Source organism: Chenopodium quinoa, unplaced genomic scaffold (assembly GCF_001683475.1).
Source record: "Chenopodium quinoa cultivar QQ74 unplaced genomic scaffold, ASM168347v1, whole genome shotgun sequence".
In the NCBI taxonomy this organism is placed as follows: Eukaryota; Viridiplantae; Streptophyta; class Magnoliopsida; order Caryophyllales; family Amaranthaceae; genus Chenopodium; species Chenopodium quinoa.
This window is the reverse complement of record NW_018745650.1, coordinates 3,413,708-3,436,613: the sequence shown is the minus strand read 5'-3', so window position 1 is coordinate 3,436,613 and position 22,906 is coordinate 3,413,708. Positions and strand designations below refer to the sequence as shown.

Sequence of the window (22,906 nt, the reverse complement as noted above, 5' to 3'; positions counted from 1 at the left end):
AATGAAAGTTACCTCGTACATATAAGTTATCATAATATAAATAAAAATTATTTATAATTTATTAATAAAAATTACCCAAAAAAATCTAAAAGTTAACTTAAATTCAACAAAAGTTACCTCGATGTATAGTAATATTATAAAATGTATACAAAAGTTTTTGTTAAAAGAAATGAGAATGTTGTAGCACATTTTGTAGCTAGAGTGTTACACTGTTACCGGGGGATGAAATAAAACATTTGTATTTGTCTGACTTTTTACAAGGTCTGCTGGCCTCGGTGGATATTGATCTGGTGTAATTGCTCTTCTATTTATTAAAAAAGCTTTTATTAATAAAGCTTTTATTAATTAACACCAGAAAACAATGTAATTTCATTTGTGCCTCACTATTTTCAAACATATCTGATGTATAGTATACAAATTACAACCTACAACCTACAACAGCTAACAAAATAAATATGCATTCCTCAACTTCTTTAGATAAAGACGTATATGGCATCATAATATCCAATCATCATTTCCATCTTGTATACATTCATATACAGTCATTTGAAGCTCAAAGCTTCCAAATTCTTACAATAAACATCAATACAACATACTAAAAATAATGAGTCTCTTTGCTTCGATCAATGTGTTTGATAAATAAATATTATGCACCGATCAATGTGTCTCTTTACTTCAATTGAGCAAACTGGAAACTTATCAATAAAGGTCATCTCAAACTCTTTGATGTGATATTTTAAGACATTATCCCATGGAGGTGACTTACATCAACTCGATTAGATCTAATTGGCTGGCCTTCTTGGCCAACTTCATGGTGCCCTTGAGGATAAGCTTAAGCTCTACAGATTTCGTTCCATTCCAACCTTTCTCCTGACCATTCCCTAATAGAGGTATTGGATTGGCAATACTTTGCAACCAAATGAATTAAGAAGAAAATATTTGTAATCACAAACCCCACATAAAGAGAACTTCTCAAGAAGGCAAAAGGGTACAAAATTCCATAAGCGGAGATCGAAGATTAGAGATCGAGCAAGAAGGGACCCTTGTATTTTAAGAGGGAAGCAAAGCAAAGTGCACAAATTTTAATTTGTTTGGTTGAATGTACTGTCAACACCACTAAATTCAGTAATCTAGCCCTCTAATGAAATCTCCGAAATGTCCAAGCCCTATAAAATTTACATATATATGCCTATCTAAAAGTAGTATTCCTAGCTAACAAATCATCTAATAATCAAACACTATAGTTGTATTATATCCAATCTATCTATTAACCTATACTAAAAGCAAATCCTTCGATGACACTTGTCACTACCTTGTAAAAAAAATTCCGCCTTTTTTTTTTCCTTTTTTTTTTTGCAAAATATTTAAGTAAATTATTTATAGTTTATGATATTTTCTTTCCAATTTGATAATCATATTCCATATATACCCAAATAAAATATTTCTGAACATCTTTTATATACTTTATATTTTGTAATATTATTGTAAAAATATTTAACAACCGTGCATTGCATGGGATTTTAACCTAGTATACGATAAATTTCAAGGATTTCCTTAACCAAGATTAACTACTAAATTGGTAAAATAGAGGCAAATAGTTGCAACTTCATCCAGGGTGTACCGAGGGAAATCAATACTGTGTGTGTGTAGGCACCTAAAAATGTCTCCCCGATCGAAACCCGATGATGAGGAAGCCTTTCATCGCTATTTGGTTCAGGTTTAGTATTGAAATAAAGGAGTACTTCATATTATTTTTGAAACCCATTTAATTTAACTTTTCTAGCCCACATTTATTTTAATCTTAACCCCAATCCATATGTTTTAATCTTTATTCTTATTTTCATTCTTATTCTTATATTTTTCCGTCTCAATTTTCTAAAAATTATCTAAATCATAAAGTAATCTGAGTTTGAAATAAGCTTCTAAAGGTCTAGACGCGTTAAAAATTGTATAAAAATAGATTAATTTTTATGAACTGGAACGTACAAAGACTAATTTTCATAAAACTCAAAAAGCTGGAAACCAACTTGTATCGCGTCACGATGATTTGCATCGTTGCGCGATGCAGACCATCGCCACGCGATGATACTCAGCTGGCGTAATAATCTTCTTTCTGATAATTTTTATCTTTTTCCCGACTATTTTTTTATAAATACCGTGGCCTTTCGTGGGTCACGGACACTGTTTTCTGCTCGCATATTCTCTTATGCTCTAAACTTCTCTATCTTATCTCTCTTATAATCTTTCAAAATTCCTCCTCCGAGTGCTTTAACATCAATACTTCACCCGAATCTCTATTGGCGGTCCACGACGTGAAAGGTTGATCATAAACCCTGAGGGTTTCAATCTAAACTCAATTTAATTTTTATTTTCTTTAATTTAATTTAGTTTCTTTTGATTTTATATATTTTATTGAAGTTTACTAACAGTTTATTCATGATGTAGTTGCAAGGTTTCGCTATCAAAGTAAGTAGGTTTAATTATTCTTTTCGTTTAATTAATTCTACAATTTTTACTCTTGCTAGCATCATGTTTAGGGTTTTTTTTTTTTTTTTTTTTTTTTTTTTTTTTTTTTTAATTATTAGTATCATGTTTAGGCTTTATATTAATCTTGTTAGTATCATGCCTCGGATTTTATTAATTATTGCTTAGTATCATGTTAGGGACGTTTTAATTCGTTTCTCTAATTATTATCTAGTTGCTTCCTATATTTATACATGCTTATTTAATTTATTTGATTTATTCTATTGTTTTGATCACCTTTATTGCATGTTTAATTGGGAATATGTAATTGAAAATCACGCCTAATAAGATAATTTGGATAACCGGTTTAGGTTCCTATTAATCTTATTGCTTAATTCAAGTGGTCACAATAATTAGATTTATGTGCATTAAATATTCAACTGGCTTAGACTAATTAGTTTGGAGCGAATTGAATATTGTTTGTATGTCTTTTGGGTTGCAAATAATACATGTCGCTATAAGAATCGAGTGGAGGCCAATACGGGTGGTATTGGGTTCATGACTCAATCCGTACCATCATCCCTGAATATCCAATTATGGTTCAGGACCACTATGGAGTTAGTAATCTCATGGATTATGAATGGGGTGTAACCTTCATGGATCAAATCGTTGTTGCCTTTCGGTTTGTCTCTTTTCGTGGTTGCATTTAATGATCCATGAACGGTTTACAAGTTCCTTAAAAACTTGTTGGCGGCTCCATACTTTTTTGTCTCTATTGTTATATGTCAAATCCAACTAATTCCTATGATTTCTAAGCATATTCACCTATGCTCAACGTAGGCGCACTTCGAGCGACGCCTACAGTGTGCATACTATAACTTAACTAAGTGAGTGTATGTGTATGCACGCGCGCGCGCATACTATAGCTTAACTAAGTGAGTGAGTGTGTGTGTGTGTGAGAGTGTGTTTGTGTGTGCATAATATTTTAATTTCGCTGCAAATGATCTTAAGTCAAATTTTGCTGTATGATATTTATTCTGAGTAAAGTTCATGAAAAAGCACCAAAACTAGAGAAAAAGGAACTTTGGGGATTTCTGTTGCATCGTACTTTGTTAATGTAAATTTAGGATGTTCAGCGAGAGTGATGTGCATATCAGGGAGGTAACACATACATTTTCTTGTCTTTTCTCTCCTTATCCCTCTCTCTCACACATTCCCCTCACCCCTCTTATACCCCCTCTCCCTTCCTTTAACTTGTCTTTTATAATCTAAATAATTTGCAGTATAATTATAAGAAATTATTTTGGGCCACTTCAAACGTGCATTATAAGCTTGACTAATTAAATGTGTGTGTGTGTGCGCGCGCAAACTATAGCTTGACTATGTGTGTGTGTGTGGGCAGGGGGAGAGAGTGAGTTCTCATTGTTGCAAGGTCTTTTGCATATATTATAATAATGTGATCAGTTTAACAAAGAGTAGTTAACATAACTAAGTTGATTCTCAAAAAAACTTCAAACACACAGTATGTTTCCAATAATTTAATTTCACTACAAATTAGCTAAGTCAAATTTTGCTATATAAAATTTAAACTGAGCAAAGTTTATGAAAAAGCACCAATATTAGAGAAAAAGGAACTTCAGGGATTTCTGATGCCTTGTACTTTGTCAGTGTAAATTCAGGATATGTTCAGCGAGAGTGACATGCATGGGAGGTAAACATACATTCCCCCCCCCCCTCTCTCATTCCCCCACCCCTCTTATCCTCCCTATCTCTTCCTTTCACTCGTCTTTTATGATCTAAATATTAACAAGTCTTGTCTTAAGACCCCTTTTATCTCTCTCGCTCACTCCTAATATGGAATATAAATTTCAAAAAGTCTTTTCTTTTTATCTTAATCTCAATTACTAACTAAGAATGGCCTTTAAAATATTCTCCATCTCTTTGTTGCTAATCTTTTCCTTTAATCATTTTTCTCTCTCTCGTATTTTCAATTGTTCCCTCCTTTATGCTTTTAAATTTATGGTCAAACCTTGTCTAACTTGTTCTCCTATTCCCCCCTTCCCTCTCATTTTTCTTTTATCAAGATTATGTGAATTTTAAAGTATTTGCTTATATATTCGTCTAATACACTAATATACTCTTCTTCCTCTCCTTGCCTCAAGTCCACTCTCTCTTAATTGCATTCCCTTCCCTTACCAATCTCATTGCCAACTTCAGAAACTTCTCACTTAGTGCATAACCGTTTTACAAATTTCATAGAGTTGGTTCCTATTTAACCCCTTTGCGTTTGCTCACACTCCCTCTCCCATTGCTCTCTAATGGTTTTGCGTATTTCATAATATCTCTTACTTTATATAATGATCTCTAAGTGTGCTCATCTTGCGATCCTCGCCTTGCATCATCCCCTGCTTTCTTCGTTCTTACTTCCGTTTTCTCCGAACTTCTCTCCCCTCTCCTATAATTTCTTGCAATTATGAGTGTCTTCTCTCCCATTATTGGTATTTTAAATACTTTAATGGTATTCAATAAAGAAAAATGATATTTTAGATATTTTACTTTAAAATAAACCTACCAAGATGCATAATGCATAGCAGGCTAGCAGCTATCACCTAAGTTAATGTAGAGCCCCTAGTAGCCCTAGGACAACACAACACTATAGCAAGGTTATTTACAAAATTCATAAACATAAACCTTCAAGAAAATGAAAAGTAAAGAGGACATGTAGCAGTTTAACATTTCTATCCTTTAACACCCCCCAAAAGAAAAACCATTCATGATCATCGTACCTGCAAGAAACTATTTTCTTTGACCTATAAGAAATCATCTTTTATGTAGATGAGTGGACCTGATGTAACACCTGTATCATACAAAAGTGTTCATTATAGTAAATTATCTGAAAGAGTAACAAAGTTGGATTCTCTGATTATTTTGTAAATACATAATCAGAGAGAGAGAGAGAGAAAGAGAGAGAGAGAGAGAGAGTGAGTGAGTGCACGAGAGAAAAGAGAAAGATCAACAACTAACATCAATTAGCAGATTCAAATATTCAATGGCTTTTCTTTAAGTCATCAACACTTTAATAATCAATACTTTAAAAATCAGAAATGTATCACCCTTTTTTCTACTAATATTGATGATAAACTAAGCGTAACCAAGCTCATAAAACAAGCTAAGCATATTAAGCTCATGATACCTATAACCTACTTCCAAAAAAAAAAAAAAAAAAAAAACTACTTCCAAAATCAAAAACCCACATCATAAATTAAAAGGATATAGATGAATTAAATCAAATATTTCTTGAAATATGCCCTTATTTAATAAAATATTTAGTAAAGTAGTAGGAGAATTAGTTATGATTCCATTTAAAGGTCAATCAGCCAATCAGGTTCACCTTCCTTGCAGCTTTAACAAATATGGCCTAATAAAACAAATATGGCCTAATAAAAAAAGCCTCTTTGTTACTGTGTACATAGGGATGCGTACATCTGGCCCTATCCTTTTCTTTTCTAGCTTAGGCAAGAGTTGTGTTAGAAGCATTAGGATGATTTTGATATGTAGTGCATAAACACTAAATGTTGTTAATTATCTTGATAAGCTAAGTGATCTGATGTTAAACCATTTTGTACTTGACTACAAGGACTTTTATTTGGAATTGGTTGAAGCGTTGCTATATGACTACTAGATTTATTGTTAAATGATTATTGGCTTCTTCTAAGCTACGCCAGAACAAGTTCTTCTTATATGGTATTTATTTAGATTAGCTGGCTTGAACATAGAACGGCTTGTAAAATAGAGTGTGGTGTGAATTTTTTGTGAGGGTTTTGATTAAGGTAGTTTGGTTCTATTTCGGGGTTTTTTGGAATCCCTCTAGATACCTGCAAAACAATGAATATTCCGGTTGACTGAATATTCGCCTCCGACGATCAAGTTAGTGATCGGAAAACGAAAATATTTAGAGAAAGAAAGTAGAGAGAAGTTAGAGCAATTTAATATGTCTTGAATGATATGTCTCAATCCACCCCTCCCATCATAAATGATTGGGGTATTTATAAAGGTGGGAATGCGTGCATTCTAGGGTTAGTGCCCTAAAAAGGAGTACACTAATTGACGGCGCAATCAAGTTGAGACACATGTCTCTTGGGGCGCCGTTATGGCGCTTTTCTCGGGAATTAGGCCTCCTGATGTATGGAGGCCTTCTCTCCTTCAGGTGCTCTTATGCTTTGCCATATGTCGTCATCCTATTAGGACACGCGTCGCCCTTTCATTGGCCACGTGTCACTATTGGATTGGTCCACGTGATGGGGTATTTTTTACCCTAAACATTTGCCCCTCAGAGGGGGTGACTCGTACCATATGTGTCGCCTCCTATGATTTTTGTTCGTCCGGGTACTGGGCTTATTGAGCAATTTGTTGTTGAAAGGGGCATACTCTTTCTGCCTTTGTCAAACTGCCTTGATGCTGAAGAGGGGGAACTTAACCATACTGAAGATACTATCCCTCCCAATAAATGAAGCACAACATTTGCACTTGGAATGTGAGAGGTTTGAATGATCCTCTCAAGATAGGTGGAATTTGAAAGCTTATTTCTAGCAATAATAAAATTATAGCTTTAGTTGAGACTAGAGTTAAAATGCATAATTTCAATAAAGTCACTTCCACTCGCTCCAATGGAAAAGGAAAGCACCCGGACTAGTGGATAGTACCTTAGGCTGAGAGAGACTTTTTTAGGGCTGTGAGAAGGGGAAAAACCATAAAAAAAAATGACGATTGTTTGTGAAGGTTTGGACTGTCCCTTTGGGCTAGTTGCCTTGGGCTGTCCGCCTGTGTTCAGTTTGGACTTAAGTCTTGAAATCAGACGGACAAATGGTGCCGCCTGATATCAGACGAGACACTTGTCCTTCGTATTTTCCGGACCAACGGTTTAACTTCGTTGACCTGGCCGTTTGTTTTTCTAATACCCCGTATGTTTGAAAGGTATTTTCTAAATTAAAGAGTATTTTAGTCTCGTATTTTTGACGTATTATCTAAATTAATTATTTTCCTAAAGAGTATTTTAGTTTTGGAGCCAAAATGATATTTAAATTTTGGCGCCTAAATCATTATTTTACAAAACTAATTAAATTGGATAATCCAATAAATGAAACTATATTATACTTATGTTATAAATAGTATTTTTGAAAAAATAGCTAAACCAAAATTATATTAATTCGGTAGATTAATTAAATTGTATTTTCGATTTTCATAGAATAAAATTCTAAATTGTTTTAATATCTTTCCAAATTAATAATTTTCATGAAATATATTTTTAAAGAATTAATTTTCAGATTTTATGTAATAAAAATATGATTTAATTAATTATTATAAGTCAAATTTTTGGCCACCCCAATTATTTAATAAAAATATGATTTTATTCTTTCAAGTATTAATTTTCACAAAATAAATTTTATTGGATTATTAATTTTAGGCAAATAAATTATTTTACAAAATCCATAAATTAACATAGAGGGACCGAAATTATTGAGCAATATTAAGCTCAATATTTTCGGCCACTCATGAATTTTCTAAATGATTTTAATTTATATTATTAAAAAAATAAAAATCCTTTAAAATTCCTTATTTCTACTCTTAAATCTAAAATTTATTTGATCTTATTCTATACTTTCACTCCAAGCTCAAAACCTACTATACAAAATTTCATGATAAAATAAAATCTAATATCCTTCCATACATTTAAAACCCTAATTTCTATTCTTTAAATTTCCATAAATTATACAACCCTAAATTGCTATAAAATCATCATCTAAACACCTATAAATACCCCCTCATACCTCTCATATTCTTCACACCAAAAACTCAATTCCCTTCTTTTCTTTTACTCTTCTTTTCCTCGTTTCTAAAAGAAAATCTGCCCGTTTATCTTTGGAGCCAATTTTCGGGCACCTCTAGTTAGTTTTTGGATTTTTCTATTACACAGAAAATTATTTCTCTTGAAAAATAATTGAGTTTAGGCTCAAGAATCACCCAATTCAGAGTAATATCAAAGGAGTTATGACCTCTGCAAGTTCTGCCTATCCTTTCCAACGCAAATTCAATTTCCTTTAATCCTATTCCTTTATTTTCTTCATGGTTAGTTTTCTAAAATATAATTACCTATTTCACAGTTATAATTTTATATTAAAGTATTATTTTTAAAAGAATTTTATAGTCCATGCACATTAGATTTGGGTTTATGCCTAAAAATGTTGTGATAACCGTATGGTTATGTTAATTGCAAGGTGTATTCGTGATTGAACTTTGAAAGTGCGAAGTGTTGATTGATATTCAAAATTAAGGTACGTTATGTGGTTTGATACCTTCGAAAGTTGTCCATGAAATTGTATCTTATTATGTTCCTTATAAAATTATGTTTCATGATGGTTTGAATTAATGATTTTTGGTTAATCAAAATAGAATTTGAATTATGATTAAAATTATTAAAAAGGATTGGATTAAAATTGATTTACAGGTTTCTCAATATTCAAGAATGATGGATTTTTAAAAGGTGCTTTTAAGTAAATCAATCGATATGGTTATGAATCCCACTTAGGGAATGGATTAGAGAAGACTATGGACTTTGCATGACCTAGTCTTTCCTCAAGATTGGCCTTTGTTCATAAAGTAAACCACTTGGGGAGTGTGCACACTTAGTGTGGAAATGGTTTTGGAACGTAATCGATTGAGTTTTAAACTTGTCTTGAAAGCATTGAATTGGAAAAGCTCTTACATGAGTATGGCATTGGTGTTCTTTGATTTAAACTTAAATGATTTAAATTATGTTTTACTTATCTTACACATAACCTACTTAGCATAATTGCTAATATGTGCTTTTGTTTTGGCTTTGCCCTGCTTACCATTTATGGTAAGCAGGTGAATGTTACAGGTAGAAGTTGATTGATGCATACGGGAGTCCACGGGAATTTCACCTAGCTTACGAAAAGTTGGAGTCGTTTTTGTGTCGCAAATTATGAACAAGTTTTATTTAAAGTTTTATTAATAAGAATAAAGAACTTCCACTGCAAAAGTATTTTCAAGTATAAGCCTTGCGTTTTCACGCGGCGGTAATACGCCCAAGTCTATCTCTACGGTATTTATACGTATTTTTCTACATATTTCGTAGAGGGAGATTTGGGGTGTTACAGCTTTGACGTGCCGTTTTAATAACCGTACACCTTCTCCGTCTTTATTGATGGAACGGTTTAATAGCCGTTTGAGCTTCTAGGTTAAATTTTTCAAAAAGAGACATTTGGTCTTCTGGGCGGGAAAGGTAAGCTTACCATTTTGCCCCCATAAATTTTCCTATAAATAGGACTCGTTTGACTTCATAAAATCACTTTAGAACCTTGCGTTTTCTAGAGAGAAGTTAGAGCTTTTTAGAGAGAGAAAGTGTTTTTCTTTCCAATCTTCAAAAGCTTCGCCGCATAGTTGAGTTTTCCGTTCGTGTTTTTGGGTTTACCGGTCAACTGGTGGTGTTATAACGTGACATTTTCATGATCTTCAAACTTCCCCAAGTTTTCTACTCATACAGAGGTAACTGTTTGTTTCTTCTTTGATTTTTCTTTTCATGTACTTGTTTTATTTTTAAACACGAACTGGCACATCATTCGGATTCGTCCGTCTGTCCTCATGAGGTCGGTCGTTTGCTTGGGATTGAGGAGTCTAGAGTGGACGGAGCCGACTCCTCTTCTCTCTAGACTGGATCCATTTCTAGCGCGTACCAACTCACCCCCACGTATTCTTCTCTGTCCCTGCAGTCAAACATGGCGCGTGCGAGCGAGAGTGACGTACGACCGAAATATGGTCAGGAATCCAGACGACACTCATGCTGACAATTTAGTGCCTATAAACCCAAACGACACGGACATGGATGACACAGATGTGGACTTTAGCGGGAGTGCTTGCTCGGTGGTGGAAGTAACTGCCACCTCGTCGGAGAAAAACACACAACAAAACCCCTCATTCCCGGTTTTCGACCAAAAAGACCAAGGATAGAAAAACTAGGGCGCCTGGCCAAAATTCGGAACAACGCCCTTCACGTTACACTAGCTCGTTCTTGATGCCATCCGAGTTGCTTTCTTCTAAGAGGCCTCCTTGTTCAATTTAGGTGAACTCTAGCTCTCACCGAAGAGGGTCGTTCGGCCAAAATCCTCAACGACAATCAACCCAAAACACCAGCTCGACCAGGCCGTCCGGGCTACGTATTTCTGAAAGGCCTTTAACAAATGTTCAGGCAGACGTTCGCGTCCGACCTGCCTCCTTGCAACAGTCCTCCTTCTGGAAATCAAGCGGATGCTGAGGAGAGGAGAAAGGATAAGGGTAAGAGACCCTTGGTGCCAAAGGGAAATGTGGTTGTTGAGCCGGGCCAAGGCTCAATGGGAGGCAGCTCGGCCGAAGTTGGTAATTTGGACAAAGTGTTGTCCTCTATATTTGGTTCAGCCAGGAACCCCGAATCACAAGCTGTCGAGTAAGAGGCAGAAAACCCAAATGCTAGACAAGCGGACGAGGAAGCTTATGCGGTCAACTTCAATGACCCTTATGCCTGCCCAATCGGTGATGTAGCCCTTGGCTTCTTTCATGATAAATTTGAGATTTTTAAAGAATTTCTCAAACTTGGGAGGGGCTATCACATTCAGCCACCGAGGCATTCTAACTCGGTGGCTGCCTGGGAAAATGAGAGGCCTAGAAGTAGGAGCTTCAACGTGTATCGCACTGCTTTGGTGGTGGGCCTCCGTTTTCCCCTTTATCCATTCGTCTAGCAGCTGCTGAATGAATATGACATTGCTCTATTCCAGCTGGTGCCGAACAGCTGGGCCAACATATTTGGCTACTTCGTGACATGCCTTAGGAATGGCTTCATCCCCAACTTCCCGGTCTCTGCGAGATGCACTCGATGGTGCGGATGAATGCCCAGACGCACGGCTGGTCCATCTGTAATACTCGCCCCGACTACTTAGTAGTCTTGCATAAGCCGTCTAAGTGGCGCAACTGGAGCACCGCTTTTATCGTATCAAGACCAACAATAGGGAGCTAAACCTGTGGATGAACAGGTTTAATGTCGAGCCTCTTCAGCTCGGACGGGGGGGATCATAGGCCGACTAGGCCGCCTGTTCACCCGGACCATGTGCACAAGCTTGACTATTTCAAGGTCAAGAAAGTGTGTAGAGACAGGAAGTTGGTGTCCGTGCTGTCCAACTGGATCCCACAGACCGACTGGCTCAATGACCTGGTATTTATGTCGGCGTGTGGCTTGTACCAGAACTACCCCCAAGGTGGAACTTCGTGACTTAACCGTTCGAATAGTTTTTTCTCAAAATATATTCTAACTCTTGGTTCTTTTTCTTATCAGACGAAGCCATGTCGAAGTTGGACCCGGAATAAAAGGGGAAGACAGACATGTCCGACTTCAAGCTCGAACGCTACCGGCTCCTTAGGTAAAACTATGAGGTGGCCAAGGAGGTACTTATCTTTTTCTCTCATTCTCTTTCTTTTTTTTTTTCTTTTTTTTTTGTCCAACCTGCTATGCAAGGAAGGGCATCCTTTTAACTTTTACTCGAACGGGATTGGTATCCCAAGCCTGTTGAGCTGGTATGTTAGGAAGAGTGTCCTTTCCGATTTTGCTCGGTCAGTGGATCTTAATATCTTGTCTTTTCATTTTCAGATAGCTACTCGTAGGCCTGCGAGAAAGTGGTCGGCATCCGCTTCTAAGGACGACCAGTCGTCTAAGTCTCGCAAAACTTTTGCAGCCAGAACTAGAGGTGTGCAAAAAAAAAAAACCGTAACCGTTAACCAGTATAACCGACTCATTTTATAGGTTAATTGACTGTATCGTTAAAAATAAACAGTTATGGTTTATTGAACCATTAAATATAGCGGTTAACGGTTACGGTTACGGTTACACTTTTGAGTAAACGGTTAACCGTTAAAATAAAAATATACTCCCTCCGTCCCATAATACTTGGGACGTTGGGGTAGACACGGAGTTTAAGAAAACTACAAGTGGGTCCATTTAACACATTTGTTATTGTATAAAAAATTCTCTTTTGTATTTTTATATTGCAAGAAACAACAAGTAGGGTGGGAGTGAGGTAGGTGAGGAGAGAGAAAATGTGGAAAAATATTTTTTTTATTAGTGATCCCATACCATATTTAGTAACGTGTCAAGTATTGTGGGACGAACGAAAATAGGAACTGTGCTAAGTATTATGGGACGGAGGGAGTATATTTTTATATTTTTTTTTTGAGAAAAAGAGAATTATAATTAAGTTAACCCTAAAAGAATCTTTATTGATTTTGTAATCAACTAATCAGAGCTGATTCTTGTTCATATCAAAATTTGTATTAGAGTTTAAACTCTTAGATTAGCGAAAAAGTATTGATTTATAATTTATTTATTGGTTAGCGGTTAATCGATAACCGTACCGCTAAGAAATGGTTAACCGTTGCGGTTAACCGTTCCTTAACGACACGGTTACGATTCGTATTTTTAAGTAACCTGTCTAACGATTAACCATAGCGTTAAGGCTTAACGGCACGGTAAATCTAATGTGAACAACCCTAGCTAGAACTCATTTGGCTTGCAGGCGGCCAAGACCAAGCCACGGACTGCCACTAAGCAGTCTAAAGGAGATAAACCTCAGCCGGCATCTCAGGCATCTCAGCCAAGACCAAGCCATTGACTCCGCATGTCGTGGATTTGACTTTTACTGGAGAGTAGCAGCAGGCTCTCAGGCGGACGGGGGGTCGCAACCACAACGTCTGGAGACTGAGGAGCAATCTCATCCTTCTCACTCTTCAAAGAGGGGTCCGTAACCGCCCCCATCTTTCTCGGAAGGTACCAAGTCTGATTTCTCACTTGGCTTTAATGTTTTAACTTTTTTAACTTTCTAACTTGTTTATATCTTGTAGACTTTGCCAAGGAGATGAACGTTCAAGCACCCGGCCAATCACTGACTGGGGCCGAACTCAAATCCATTCGGGAGGCCATGATTAAGGTCGTCCCGGCAGAAGTGCAAGACAAGTTCTGGGGAATCCACGAGGGGTTCCTCGGCGCAATGTTAAACAGTTGCGCTGAGGTAATCTGGCTTTTCCCAAGCTTTGATACTTAGTTTATTTTTGCACTTGATTTTTCTTTTACTGACTTACTTCTGTCCGTCCGCAGCTCTTCCTTAGGCGCAACGCCTTTCTCGATTGGCGCTTCCGTGAGTGGCGGCAGATCCAGTCGGCCTGGGATGACATCAAGAAAATACAAGATGCCAACAGCGGGACGCTGGCTATTTAGGAGGCCAAGCACTCGGTCACCATCAATGAGTTGAGTGAGAAGTCAGCTAGGCAAGCCGAGGACATAGTGAAGATGGGAAATGCCCTTCATTAGGCGCAGCTTGCTTGCGATGCTATGCAAAAGAAGAGGGATGAGGCGGTCGCCAATGCCTCTCAATAGAAGGAGGGCTCTGAGGCCTCTGAGAAGCTCAAAGCCGAGCTCCAAATGACCCGTTAGGCCCTTGAAGCCGCTCTGAAGGGGATGGAAGAACTCAATCAGGAGATCGAACGTCTCAAGAAGAACATTGAGGACCTAAACGAGCAACTCAAGGCGCCCAAACAGATCACTCCCAGAAGATGGTCCGGATTGAACAATTGTTCGAGAAGAAGCTCAAGGACCGGTTTGAGGAGGTCTTCACTATGATGTTCGACATCAGTGAAGTGTCGTACTACCAGGAGCACTTCGTCAGGCGGTTGAATCACGTCTCCCTCAAGGAGGAGGCCGCCCCCGAATTTGTCGATACTCCTTCTCCTTCCCGAAGCGATGATGAAGATGGTGATGATGATGATGATGATGATGATGATGATGATTGGGAAGAGGAAGAGGAAGAGTCGACTAAGGGAGAGGAGCTGGCCAAGTAGGACGAGGCGACCAAGGGTGATGGTGACAACGGGCCGATTGAATGAAGTGCTCGGTGTCTTCTACTGTAGCTGTTGTTTTAAGCTTTGTATTTTTTGTTTGGACTTATCTATTTTTGCCGCCATTTTGAGCGGTTTTGTAATATAACAATTTTCTATTGGCCGCCTGTTTGAGCGGTTTTTGTTTTTATGAAGTTTTAAATTTTCTTCATTCATACTTAGCATATTTTTCGCAATTTTCATGCTTTTACTATGCGTCTTTGCATGCGAATGAATATATACTGGGGGTATGCCCCTTTATTCGGCATTTTGTCTAGTCCATACTTAAAAAGGTTTGATTAACTTATTAGATTTTATACCTTGAAGGGTATGACGACTAGTAAGTTAATCAAATCATAATAATGATTGCCTTTGGACTAGGAAAATGCCGAATGAATTTAGATATGTGGTCGTTTAATTGGCTTTGCATTTATCTGTGCCGAGTCGTCCTTTGATGCTATCTCTTAGACGTACTCATGAAATTTTAGATATGATTTTAATCTGATAATTTCTAAACATTTAGGGAGCTTTGTAGCTTAGGCCTACCTTTACCCTTAGACTTAAAAGATGCCTTAGACAATTTTTAGGCTGCCTTTATTTTACTCGTCCATCCAACTTTTTTGTTGGACGTATTGAGTAGCAACCTGGCCATTGCGGCCGAGTTACTTAGTTGGAAGAGACCTTGTTAGAATTTTCTCTCGGCCTTTCAGCCTTACCCCATTCAGGGGCCGATTTGCTATGTTGTGCGTAACCATCGTTCTGATTTCGCTCGACATTCATGCTCAACATTAGTTGGTCGAAAGCTACATAATTTGCAATAATTTGAAGGTAAAAGATTAAGTAACAATGTTTGCATATTTCATTAATCTTGTCAAAATTACATTATTTAGTTGTACGACTTTAATTACAAGTTGTAAATACAACTTTTTGGCTAAGTACAAAAACTTTATACATATATTTTTTTTTGAGATTGTCCGTATTCCATCTACGTGGAATAGGACGACCGTCTAAGGCTTCGAGATGGTAATTTCCATCTCTTACTTCTTCACTGATTTGGTAAGGCCCTTCCCAATTAGGGGTTAGCTTGCCGTCTTCCTTTTCTCGGCCTACCGCTTCAATCTTTCTTTATACCAGGTCCCCCATTTTAAGCGGCCGCTTTGACACTTTTTTATAATATGCCCTTGTCATTCTTAGACGATATATTTTATGTCTTAGCGTCACATTACCCCTAGCTTCTGGAAGAAAGTCTAGGGCAGTCTTCATGGCCTCCCAATTGGTTGATTCATCATATACCATCACCCAAAGAGTGGGCTCGTACATTTCAATTGGGAGCACGGCCTCAGCATCATAGACAAGAAAGAATGGGGTTTCCCTAGTGGAATCTCTGACTGTTGTTCGAATGGACCATTACACATTAACCAACTCATCAGCCCTTAGGTCGCCTGCTTTCTCAAGCTTCCGCTTGATGCCATTGGAAATTAACTTGTTATAGGCCCCAACCTGGCCGTTAGCTTTCGGTTGGCCGACCGAAGCAAAGAAATGTGCTATTCCTTGGTCGCTAAGCCAATCTCTGAGATGGTTGGTCTCAAATTATGGCCCATTGTCGAACACCAATGACTGTGGAACACCAATACGTGTGATTATGTTCTTCCAGATGAAGGCGGATACATCTTTACACTTAATCCCGCGGACAGCCTCGGCCTCTACCCACTTCATGAAGTAGTCAACTGCTACTAACACATACCGCCGCTGCCTTATGCAAGAGTGCACGACCCTAAGATGTCCATGCCCCATTTGGCAAAAGGGAGTTGACTACTTATGGCCGACAGGCTATTCGCCAGATGGTGTATGAGGGTTGCGAATCTCTGGCACTTGTCACATTTTTTCACCATTTCCTTGGCGTTCGAATTCATGATCGACCATAAATACCCAAGATGGGCCACCTTTTCATCTAAGGCTCGTCCACCTATATGTGATCTGCAATGCCCATGATGGAAGTCGTCTAGAACTTCATGCCCCCGCTCGAGCGTAACACACTTCAGATAGGGTTTAACAAATGATTTTTTGAACAAGTGTTCCCCCTTATGCTTAAACCACGCCGCCTTTTTCTTCATCACCCAACCCTCCTTCGGATCGTCCGGAAGAACTCCATCTTTGAGATAGGAAATAATTCCATCCATCCATGTGGAGCTTCGGTTAATGGTTTGAACGGACTTGGAATCAATGCTTCGCTTCTCCTTAACTTCCCAGAATACAGATCTCGGAGTATCATATGATGCCGAGGAGGCTAGTTTGGACAAGGCGTCCGCTTGATTGTTCTCGGACCGAGGGACTTGTTGCAGCTTGAAATGATCTAAGCTCTTGGCCTCTTCTTTTACCATCTGAAGGTACTTCATCATTGTCGGCTCCTTAGCCTCGTAGTCATCGTTCACTTGGCTGACTATCAGCTGAAAGTCCAAACAAGCATCAATTTTTGTTGCCCCAGCCGCCTTACACATTCTAAGGCTGGCTAGGAGGGCTTCGTACTGGGCCTCGTTGTTAGAGGCTTGGAACTGAAATCTCAAAGCATACTCAAACTTATCTCCCTCCGGAGATAGATTAATAATGCCAGCACCACAGCCGGTCACTGTTGCACTCCCATCAACAAACACTTTCCATATCTGATCCCTTGCCGGCTGCTTATCCGGCCGTGTCATTTCAGCTAAAAAATCTGCAAAGGCTTGACCCTTGATTGGTTTTCTAGGTTCGAATGAAATATCAAACCCTCTCAATTCTAAGGCCCATTTAAGCATTCGGCCACTGGCCTCAAGTATTGTGAACGACTTTTTCAACTGTTGGTCCGTGTAGATCATAATTGAATGGGCAAGAAAGTATGGCCTTAGCTTCTTTGATGCCATAAATAATGCCAAGCCGAACTTCTCAATGGGTGGATACCTAAGTTCGGAATTGTGCAACACATGGCTAATAAAATACACAGGGATCTGATGGCCATCCCTTTCAGCAAGTAGGACGACACTTAAAGAGTGATCAGAGATTGCAAGGTACATGTATAACTTTTCATCCTTGAGCCAACTGACAAGCCGAGGGAGAGTATGCAAGTGATTCTTCAATTGAATAAAGGCTTCCTTAGCCTCCTTTTTCCACTCGAACATAGAAGTTTTCTTGATTGTTTGAAAAAAATAACGACACTTATCCCTTGATCTAGACAGAAACCGTCCGAGGGCGACTAAGCAGCCGGTTAGCCTCTGGACTTCTTTTATGGTTCTTGGCGATTTCATATCTAAGACCACTTGGATCTTCTCAGGTTTAGCTTCGATGCTGCGCTGATCAATCAAAAATCCGAGAAATTTGCCAGACTCAACACCAAAGACACACTTCTTTGGATTTAACATCATCTTATGCCACCTGAGTTCGGTAAATATTTCTCGGAGGTCACTTAGTTGGTTGGCCGACTTCTGTAATTTAACAATCATATCACCAATGTAAGCCTCCATATTCCGGCCGATCTGGTCTCTCTAGACCGTATTCACAAGTCGCTGAAAGGTAGCTGGGGCGTTCTTCAAGTCGAACGACATTACATTGTAACAGTATAACCCTTGCTCGGTCACAAAAGCTGTTTTCTCTTGATCTTTTTCCCACAAAGGGATTTGCTGAAATCTAGAATAGGCGTCCATGAAACTCATCAAGGCATGCCCGATCGTTGAATGGACTAGGCAGTCAATTTTAGGCAAGGGAAAGCTGTCATTTGGACATGCCTTATTGAGGTTGGTGTAATCAACACACATCTACCAAGTTCCATTCGGCTTCTTGACCAAAATTACATTAGCCACCCAATCAAGGTAGTAAGCCGAATGAAACCTGCGTCTAGCAATTTCTTTACTTCGGCCACGGCCACCTGATTCCTTTCTTCACCATGATTTCTTTTCTTTTGTCGGATAGGCTTAATGGCTGGGTTGACTGCCAGCTTGCATACGGCCAGGTCTGAGCTTATACTCGGCATCTCATGAACTTCAAAAGCAAACACATCCTTGAACTCTCTTAGAAAATTTACCAAGTCATCTCCAAGCAAGTCCATGGCCATAGTGCCAACCTTGAACGTCCGATCAGGCTTTCCCGGGTCCAACACTATGTCCATATGATCACCGGCCGGCTGCGGCCTTAACTCTTCTGGCCGATTGATGGTCATTAACTGCTATGCCAGCTCCTTCTTGATTGACTTGTGGTTTTTGCCGATCTGTTGTACTTGGAGTGACCCTCCTTTTGAGTTTTGCTCGAACACCCAGCTATATTCGAGTGATGTATTTGGGCTTCACGGCCAGCTGATTACACTCTTTTGCCATTACTTGGTCTCCCTGAATGGAGCCTATTTTCCCGTCCGACCGCTCAAACTTCATCAGCAATAAGTGAGGGACAATTACAGCTTTGCTGAATTCAGAGTCGGACGACCGATGATAACATTGTAGCCGATGAGCTTGTAATACCCCGTATTTTTGAGACGTATTTTCTAATTAATTAATTATTAATAATTTTCTAAACAGGGTATTTCGGTAAATTATTTTCTATTTGAATTTTGGTGCCAAAAATATTTTTAAAACTTAATTATTATTTTAGATTTTAGATAAGATTTATTATCCATTTATTTTATTTCAAAAACCGGAATATATATATATATATATATAGGATATTTTGAATAAGAAAAAATTATATCTTTCTTATTTATTTTAAAAGGGTCGAAAATCTATTTAATTAAGCTAGGAATTTCGTATTTTCTAGGCATAGAAAATCTGATTTGTCATGATTAATTAATTAGTTTAAATTTGGTATTTTTCTAATTAATTATTTTCTACAAAATATATTATTTACACAATCATTTTTTACACTTAAAATCTGGCAAAATATTTCCTGAAACTAAACAATGAGGTCCAAAAATATGAGCATGAATAGGCTCAATAATTTTGGCCACCTTATGCTAATTTTGGTTTAATTATTTTGGTGTATTTTAATTATCTTCTTTAAATTTCCTTATTTCCTTAATTCCTATTTTCCATCTCATAAAGATTTGATCATACAATTTAATTGCCTTAAATCCTTCTTGATTATTCTCCAAGCAAGCTCACTTGCCATCTTCCATTTCATGAATAAGCTACTTCACTTAATTCTTTATTTCTTAATCACCATAAACTAGACTTTCCTAAATTCTTTTACTCTCTTTTTCGAGTAATTCCTTAAACTAAAATTACCATAATTTTTTCTACAAAATCTTACATTAATTTATTCATTCATGAGCCTATAAATACCCCTACATACCTCTCATATTCTTAACACCAAAACTCAATTATCTTCTTCTCTCTTACTGTTCTTTTCCCTCAACCTTTTCCTACTTTTCTTTTCCTCTTTTCTAAAAAAAAAAAATCAGCCCATATATCTTTGGAGCCAATTTTTGGGCACTTATGTTCAGTTTTTGGGTTTTTCTATTTCATAGAAAAATGTTCCTCTCAAAAAATCCTTGAGGTTAGGCTCAAGGATCACCCAATTTGGAGTTATATTGAAGGAGTTATAGCCTCTCCAAGTTCCACCTATTATTTTTAATGCAAATTCAATTCTCTTTAATCCTATTTATAAATTAACCTTGAGAATTCATGTTTTGAATACCTATTTCAAAGCTATAATTTTATATTAAAGTATTATTTATTTAAAAGAGTTTTATAGTCCATGCATATAAGATTTGGGTTTATGGCTAAGGATGTTGTGATAACCTTATGGTTATGTTAATTTCAAGGTGTATTCGTGATTGAACTTTGGAAGTGCGAAGTTTTAATTGAGATTCGGAATTAAGGTACGTTTAGGTGGCTAGGTACCTTCGAAATTGTTGAATTAATAACCATGTTTGTGTGATTTTAATTAAATTGCTTTGAATTATGATTTATAAATTAACCTTGAGAATTCATGTTTTGATAAATATGTTTGAGAATGGATTTCTATCTTATTTTAAATGGTTTGAAATTATTTATTATGTTTAAAGGAATTTGGTTTTTAAAAGCATGTTGGATTGATTAAAAGAGTTTTTAAAAAGGTTTGATTTTAAAAACTTGTTAAATTAAATACAAAAGGAGTTTTTGAGTTATTCTATTATGAAGTTTGATTTTATTCAAAAGAGGAATTTCATGAGAATTATTGAATTATTTATTAAAAGCTTTACAAGCATGATTATTATATTAATCCCACTATGCGGATTCATTGAAGACTATGGACTTTGTATGACCTGGTCTTTCCTCAAGAATAGCCTTTCAATATAAAGATACTAGCTTGGGGGGTGTGCACACTTAGGAGAGGATTTGGGTTTTTAAAAATGAATTGGTTTTTATCACTTGAATTATTATTTAAATTATTATTTAGTTTTTTTTGGAATTGTTTAGAGAATTTTGAGAATTGGTTTTGAATTATGAGGTTTGAGTTATTGAATTAATTATTGGAATTTCATGATTGGTTTTAAAAGCATGTTTGCAAATAAATTGAGTTTACTTATCTTGCACTTATCGTACTTAGCATATTTTGCTAATCCGTATTTCCTATTTATTTTGGTTCGCCTTGTTTACTTTAATGGTAAGCAGTGTTGACTATTTTCAGGTGGAGTCAATAAATGAGCATTTGGGAGTCCCGGGATATTCTTCACCTAGTTAGGAATGTTGGTCTTTGTTTCTATTTTTGACTACTCATGACAATAGTTATTACTATTTTATAAGTATTAATAAAAGAAGAGTTGAGTTTTCCGCTGCAAGTTTGTTATTGAGTTAAGTATTTTGAGTAGTCTTGCGTAATCAAGCGGCAATAATACGCCTAAGTTTATCTCTACGTTATAATTATACTAGTATTTCCATAGAGGGAGATTTGGGGGTGTTACAAAGCTCTTTAACAACTAGGAAGCAGACGACCATGTCCCTTCCTTCCTTTCTCGAACCAAAGCGGATAGGCAAGTCTATCTGTCCCATTAAATGGATAATTCTCCCTCCAAAACCAACCAACGGATGGGAGATATCTTTCAGAGTATCCTCTAGAACTTCAAATTTTTCAAGCAAGCTAGGCTGATTATGTCGGACGAGCTACCTGTGTCTATCAACACTCGTTCAGCCTTCAGGTTGGCAACTTTAAGGATAAACGCCATGGGATCATCGTGGGGGGCTTTAATTTTGCCTCTGCCCGCCTCGCAGATAGTCACTTCTGGGAAAGGCTCTAGCTTGACATCTTCCATGTGCATCACTTTCCCCATTTGCCTAGCATCTTGCTTAATTCCTTTCATGGTTGGGCCGCTTGCAACGAAACTGCCTAAGATGACGGCCACAAAACCTGAGTCCATGCTATTCCCATCCTCATCATATTTTTTCTTCTTCTTCTCGAATTTGTTGTCCGTTCGTGAATAAGTGACTTAGACTTCAGCACATACGAGTTGAGCATGCCCTTCTCGGCCAGCTTGTCCAATAATCATTTCAGGTTATTGCATTCATTTGTATCATGCCCCACGTCCTTGTGGTAATGGCAATACGTTTTTTTGTTCCGATATTAGGCCGGCTCCCTCAAAGGTTGGGGATTCTCGAACTGGAACTTGTCCTTGATTTCTATCAAAATCAAGTAACAGTCTTTGTTGTACTCATATTGCAGTTCGTAAGTTTTGGCTTTCTTGGACTTGGTTTGTTGGCAGTCAGCCACCCAGACTTCTTTTCTTTTATTGTTTCCTTCTTTCTTCTTGTCGGTCGAGTCTTGCTGAGAAGAAGGTTTCTTCTCGGCGCCTTTGGTTGGCTCTTTTGCTTTTGTAAGTGAACAGAAATCAACTGCCTCAATATATGATTCGGCTTCCCGTAGAACACCTACGTATGTCCGAATCTTTTATTTGACCAGATCAAACTTAAAACCATTGTGCCTTAATCCTCGAAGAAACTCCGAGTAGGCTATTTCATCCGATAAATTTTTTATTTGCGCTTTCTCCATATTAAACCTCAGGACGTACGAACGCAGCCCTTTCTTCTTTCCTTGGACAATGGTTGCCAAGTTAAGACTAGTCTTCCCGGGTGGTATGTTTCAGGAGAAGTTTCCAACGAACAACAGACTAAGAGTTGTGAAACAGTTTATGCATTCGGCCGGTAGACTGTTGAACCAGTCTTGAGCCACACCTTTGAGAGTGGTTGGGAAGCATTTGCACCAAGTGACATCATTCACATTTTACAAGTACATCAAGTTTTTGTACGAGGAGATATACTCTTCAGGGTTTCCCGTACCATCATAGGCACCCACAAGTACACTCTTCACCTTTGCTGGGTAGGGAGAGTTGAGAAATTCATGAGAAATAGGAGGCGACTTGTCACTTAGAGTCAACAAGCGCATTTTCCAATCAATAGGTTGAGGTTGGGTGGCTGGTCCGGCCAGGTAAGCTACTTGGTTGTATGGCTGGCCATATTGCTTATACCGCCCGTACACTGTG

General features: G+C 37.7%; 1 protein-coding gene across 1 annotated transcript; it reads right to left on the bottom strand.

Moving 5' to 3' along the window:
- Positions 1-16,187: 16,187 nt before the first annotated feature.
- On the bottom strand, positions 16,188-17,585 carry LOC110717004. Its single transcript, XM_021895649.1, has one exon. The coding sequence runs from the start codon at positions 17,583-17,585 to the stop codon at positions 16,188-16,190; it is 1,398 nt and encodes a 465-aa protein (XP_021751341.1).
- Between the last annotated feature and the right edge of the window lie 5,321 nt (positions 17,586-22,906).

Coding starts and splice junctions, on each gene's coding strand:
- LOC110717004 (XM_021895649.1), bottom strand. CDS start 17,585: ATGTTCGAGTGGAAAAAGGAGGCTAAGGAAGCCTTTATTCAATTGAAG.